The 5,402-nt window shown below is 47.1% G+C and overlaps 1 protein-coding gene across 1 annotated transcript in view; it reads left to right on the top strand.

Moving 5' to 3' along the window:
- The first annotated feature begins 383 nt into the window (after positions 1 to 383).
- Positions 384 to 5,402, top strand: part of LOC149352987 (nose resistant to fluoxetine protein 6-like) — a 61,661-nt gene continuing 56,642 nt past the window's right edge. Inside the window, exon 1 of the mRNA XM_089582196.1 lies at positions 384 to 976. Coding sequence (XP_089438322.1) covers positions 724 to 976 — 253 coding nt within the window. The 5' untranslated portion in view covers positions 384 to 723. The remainder of the gene's footprint in view (positions 977 to 5,402) is intronic.

Here is a 5,402-nt window from a genome sequence, read left to right as displayed (position 1 = left end):
GTCTTGGCGCTAATAACATCATGCACACCTTGGAGCCTTCCCGCCCTTTCCGTACCACCTTATATTACGCTTCGATGAGTAGTCTTCAGAGAGCACGAGGAGGAAGAGCCTGAAAAAGACAATAACATAAAATTAACAAAATTAAGACCATTTCACGAGGGCAGAACCTTTTTAAACTAGCTAACAGATCATTCACAACTTTTTGCCGCGACAACTGCTCGAGCTCGACCGTTTCAGCGCAGAAAAGCGCTCTTCAAAGCACTTTCCGGCGCAGGCAGTTCCTGTGAGGTGAAAGCGGCTTCGCGTCCACTCCGCGTAGCGGATACTGCCCGGCGCCCGTTATGCTCGGAATAAACACCCTCGACAGCCGGACGCTGTAAAGCAGACTCTCTGCTAAGCCGTGAGGCCGACGACTAGAGCCAATTAAGCCGAGGGTGCACGCGTGCGAAAGCGGACACTTTGGAAAGGGAGGGTACACGGGAGCGTGTTACCTATCCGCTCCCTGACACCGGCGTAAAGGCCAGGCCGAAAGTCATGCTCCTGTCGCGGTAATCCGCACGTGTTTGCGAGCCGACGCGTGCCGGTGGCACATCAGTTCGTGAGAGACTGCGTTCCTGGGTGGTCCACGAGAGCCTAGTTCGTAGAGGGCTACTCGTTATTACCTCAGAATACTTTCCATTTCTGTCCCATACGCGCAGGTTTTGTTAGCCTCAGAAGTAAAACATGTCTGCAATGACGAAAAGGAGCACTTTTGTTGCGCTGCTTTGTACCGCTTTGGTGCTCGGAGCCGCCGGTGAGGAAAGTGCCACGAGGAGCTACGAGGCTGACCTCCGAGATATCGCTCAGGTTGTGATCAAGAAGTTTTTTCCCATCGTCTCGGAGCTAGTTACAAGCCCTGAGCTCTCAGTGGACTGTTCTACGAGCCTCCTCAAGACGTTCTCGGCACTCCGGCAGAACAAGGCATGGGCGTACAGAAGTGAGTAACGCCGACTACCGGCTTTGGTAGTTGACTCTACTAGGGCATGCAGCTAACATTAACTAAGATTAACCACTATCAAGGTATTAAGGCAAGCCGCATTCAGCGCGCCTGTTACCTTCTCGTAAGTGGTGTGCCTTTTGGGTTTCATTGTGCTTATATGTTTCCTGTTTTTTATGTATGTGGACTCAGAATTGTCCGCATCTTGTTGAGAAGCTTGTGGATGAAGCGGCGAAATTTCAGAGCGCGTAGGAGTAAGAACGGGCAGCCAAAGGTGTCCGTTCTCGCTCTGCGCGTCTCCTTACTTCGCACCGACAGAGCAGAACTTGCCATTGATCGATGCGTCCCTTCGAACCCACTTATTCCGTCCAGGTTACCAAATAGCATTCGGAACAGACTACAGCTAACAGACGCATTATTTCGCATTGTTTTAGAGCCTACTATGCTCGTGGCTGTAGTTAATGTGCACTAACGCTGAACATTGAGAGAACGGTACGCGCCTTTTGTGCGTAAGTTGGCATGGAGGGGGGTTCAGCTTCTTGAAGCTCAACATGGGCTACGAGGGACGCCGTAGTAGAGGGCTCCGGATTAATTTAGACCATGCGGGGTTTTTTGTCATGCACTTATATCGCACAGCCGATAAGCGCTTTTGTATTTTACTTCTACCGAAATGCGGTCGCCGCTGCCAGGATTCGATACCGCGACTTTGGGATCAGCAGCAGAACGCCGAAACCACTTAGCCGCCGCGGTAGGTCTTCGTACGTAAGTATTTTAGCGAAACAAGTGGCCCGGGCTGAAATGTAACCTCGCACATTCTCGTAATTGTAAACCGGTGACCACAAAAGGAAAGAAGTACGATTATTGTAGCTATCGCATGTTCAGCATTGCTACTTGAAGCAGCACGGGCAGCAGAACGTTTACACATCTAAACCCTGCCGAGCAATTCCAGTTTCACGTAAACGGACCAAAACGGGCTCATTTTGCGCGCTTGAGCGTGTCCTAAAGAGGCAGTGAGAACTGCGGGCGAAGTACCGCGTGGTATACCACGCGTGACGAGTTGTGAAAGGAGCGTATACATAAACGAGCGTGCTGCCCGTACGTGGCCAGCACGAAATATTTTAAGCGAAACGCCTTCATAATAATAACCTTACGTCAGCGGTCTAGGTTTTCCGTTACCACAACATCAATGGGCGGGGTTTGTGCAAGCCTTGGAACATGGTTTTGTTCCTAGATGCCTCAAGCTGAGAAAAAAAATAGAAATAACAAATAATTGCGCTGAAAAGAAAAAAACTGTCGATCCGGGACTCGAACCGCACTTCCTTGGGTCGTGAGCCGGGTGCGCTAGCCCTCAAGCACCTCTCAGCACCTCCCTTCAACCATGTGCTCGGTCACCTCGAGCACATGGTTAAAGGGAGGCCTTGTGTGTATTGTGGTAAATAATAAAAGATAAATATAAAAAATGGAGGGGATAGCGTTAATGGGTTAATGCTCATATATGCGGAATTGGACATTCTAGACTTTACATTCATAGATCCCTGGGTGTCCTCATATCACTCCTGGTACAGTGGTGCAGCGGTTAAGCGGCGTGCCACTGCCCTGCGATGGCAGGTGCTGCCACCGGTGGGGCTTGTGAGACTCAGGAATTGCTCTTCCCGAGCAATTCCTCTCTCGACCAGTCGTAAATTTATCTGCCACCTGCCACGGTGGTCAGTTTTCCCGCAAGCCGGAGGGTAGGTTGTGATGACGTCACAAGGTCACGTGACGCAGGTTGCTTCTCTGGGGATGTTTCCCCCACAGCGCCGGCGACGACACCGGATTTTCTGCAAAACGGGAGCCTTAACGACGTCGCGTTGATAAACTATGAAAAATAACATAGTAAAAGGGTGCCCGTGTCTGCGCAGTGATATGCAAAGAGCGCCCTAGGCCGCAGAAGGGACCCCTTAACGCTACTCCGTCGTACCGTTAAGGCGGTTTTTGAGTGTCCCCAAATTCTTTTTCCTTCCTTTTTAAGGGGTTTTGTTTTGCCGCTATGTTTCGCTGCTCCGGTCATGGGGTAAGTAACTGTAGGCGTTCATTCCTATAGCGTGGTGTTTGCAAACGCACACATGTCCGACATGAGGCAGTTTCTGTTCGTACTGTGCGCACGCTAGTAGGAAGAAATAGGGGCGCTACAAAGCTTTAAAACAGTTATCTTCAAAGACCTACTGAAAGCGCGTTGTGAAAACAAGAAGAAAACTCTCCATAACAGGCTTTTGGCTGAAGAGAAACGCTGTACAAAAATAATTACTTTATTCTGGCGATAAATACATCAGGTATCGCTGTGTAGAGAGCTGTGGAGCATGAATATGTATGCCATTTCGCTTTTGTACTTGTAAGTTTAATTCCTAGATCGGATCGCTCGCACTGTTTTCACTTCCGGTTCTACTGGATCGGTTGCAATGCTTGCAGACGCTTCGAGCACAATTCATAGGATCGGTTACTCGTATACATCCGGAATCGCTCTTTTGCCGTGAACAGAGAAAGCGAAAACATATTTTTTGTTGTTGTTCAAGGCATGTCCTGTAATACCTTTTGGCGTTAGCCCGCGTGCTCTGCACATGCGCATGTAATCGCACAACTGAGATATTACACTGAATTATTGTATATCTCACAAAAGTTGATCAATTGCATTTCTTAATATACTTGCCGTCTTGAGGCGGTTCCTAACGCACAAGATTTTTCACGAATGTCACAACGCCAGCTACAGCGTGGGTCCTGTACCCTAGGAAAGGACAGCCGCTTTTCTCTAACAATGAACGGCAGAGTGGATGCGGAAAAGAGATCTCAGCCTCCAATTCTGAGCCGACAGTAGAGAGGGATTCCCCGCTCTTAGGAAATTACGGAAAAGAAACCTAGTGCTGTAAACATCCTTGCGCGCTTCAGGTAAACAGTCGTTAGCACAGCACACTGAGCACCAAAGCTTAAGTTGAATTAATGACCCGCAATTAATGGTGTGCGTCTTTCGGGAGCACGCAAATTTCGGAGCATTTATCATTAAAGTTTGTTTGAAGAAGCCGTCATCACATTGCAACGTCATAAACCATGTCAACTTATTTGACAAGTAAGACTAGGAATTATACAGCATGTATTATTTTGCTGTTTTGTTTACTGCTTCTTTATTTGCATGTTCACTCGCTGCCTTTCTCTGTTAAGTCGTCTTTATTTCAGAAGCCAAAACAGCTCCGGGTGCTGAGCTAAGCTGAGTATCTACTTTATCTACCAGCGGCCAAGTAATTACGCACATTTTTGAGTGATTCGTTCATTCATTTTTGTAGCCGGTGGCCATTCGAAGAATCAGCCGCTAAACTGATAACAAATAATTTGCTGCAACCAGTACCTTGAACTGATGCCACGACGTGTTTGCAGTTGTTGGCGTTCTCGAGTTTTCCTCGAGAACGCAACAGTTGCTTATCAATTGTGAACAACGAATATCGTCAACGGAACGAATGTGACCTCCAGCCAGCAAGCCATAATTAGATTCAGGGAAGAAAATATTACTACCGTCGATAACCTGCTTCAGGTTCATTAATCCAGCAGCGATTTCAAAGAGTATGATGTGGCTCATGAGCTTGAAGTTCCCCAGCGCGTTATGAGTGTGCCAAGGTGTGCGTTATAAGGGATTACTTTCTTTTATGCGACGCCTACTGCAAACAAAACTGTGGGTCTTCAACGAGCGAAGCGCCCTATTTAAAACAAATCAGGGCTGATAATTTTTTTTTTTTTCGGATTTCAATCTGTGCTCAACGTAGCAACGCAAGCCTTAGATTCTTTAAATGCAAAACTGCTCACAAAAACGTGAACAAAACGGAGACACCTTTAGAGACGACACCACCGAGTCACCGTTTCTTCGTGTCTCTTTTTTTGTTCCGTCTTACTACGCAGTTTCACCTTCCTGACATGAACCGACTAACCCACAAGCGCGTTTTACTTAAGATATCACTTTTCTTTTTTACTTTGTGGAAAGCGGCACGCAAGAGCTGGACAGAGCTTACATAGAAAACCATGAAAAGGACTCGTGAAGGATTGAACACCAAGCCGATCGAGCCACATTGGAGAAACTTTGTTCCACTGAGTCCAGAAAGAGTAAGCAAAGAAAAATTCTAAAGGCGGCAAGTGGCCCGGACAAACCGTTCTTTGTGGTCTACATCATTGTGTTTTCTGTCGTGGTTTGAGCTCTGTAATGCGATTCGCTGTCTAAAACTGGTTGCACAGAAATTTTTAGGTACTCGTATATACTTTATACGAGTACTTATATAATTTATACGAGTACGGCTACATGCCGAACGGCGCGTCAGAAATTGGAAGATAACTTTTTACGTTCGAAGGTCTGCCCCACGAAGAAAAATATTTTTAACTCTTTAAGTCGTTGTCATGAAGAAATAATTTC

The sequence above is a fragment of the Amblyomma mixtum genome, chromosome 3, assembly GCF_055824585.1.
Source record: "Amblyomma mixtum isolate Tamu chromosome 3, ASM5582458v1, whole genome shotgun sequence".
NCBI lineage: Eukaryota > Metazoa > Arthropoda > Arachnida > Ixodida > Ixodidae > Amblyomma > Amblyomma mixtum.
Note: the sequence above shows the minus strand (reverse complement) of the source record. Positions and strands in the feature narration are given on the sequence as shown.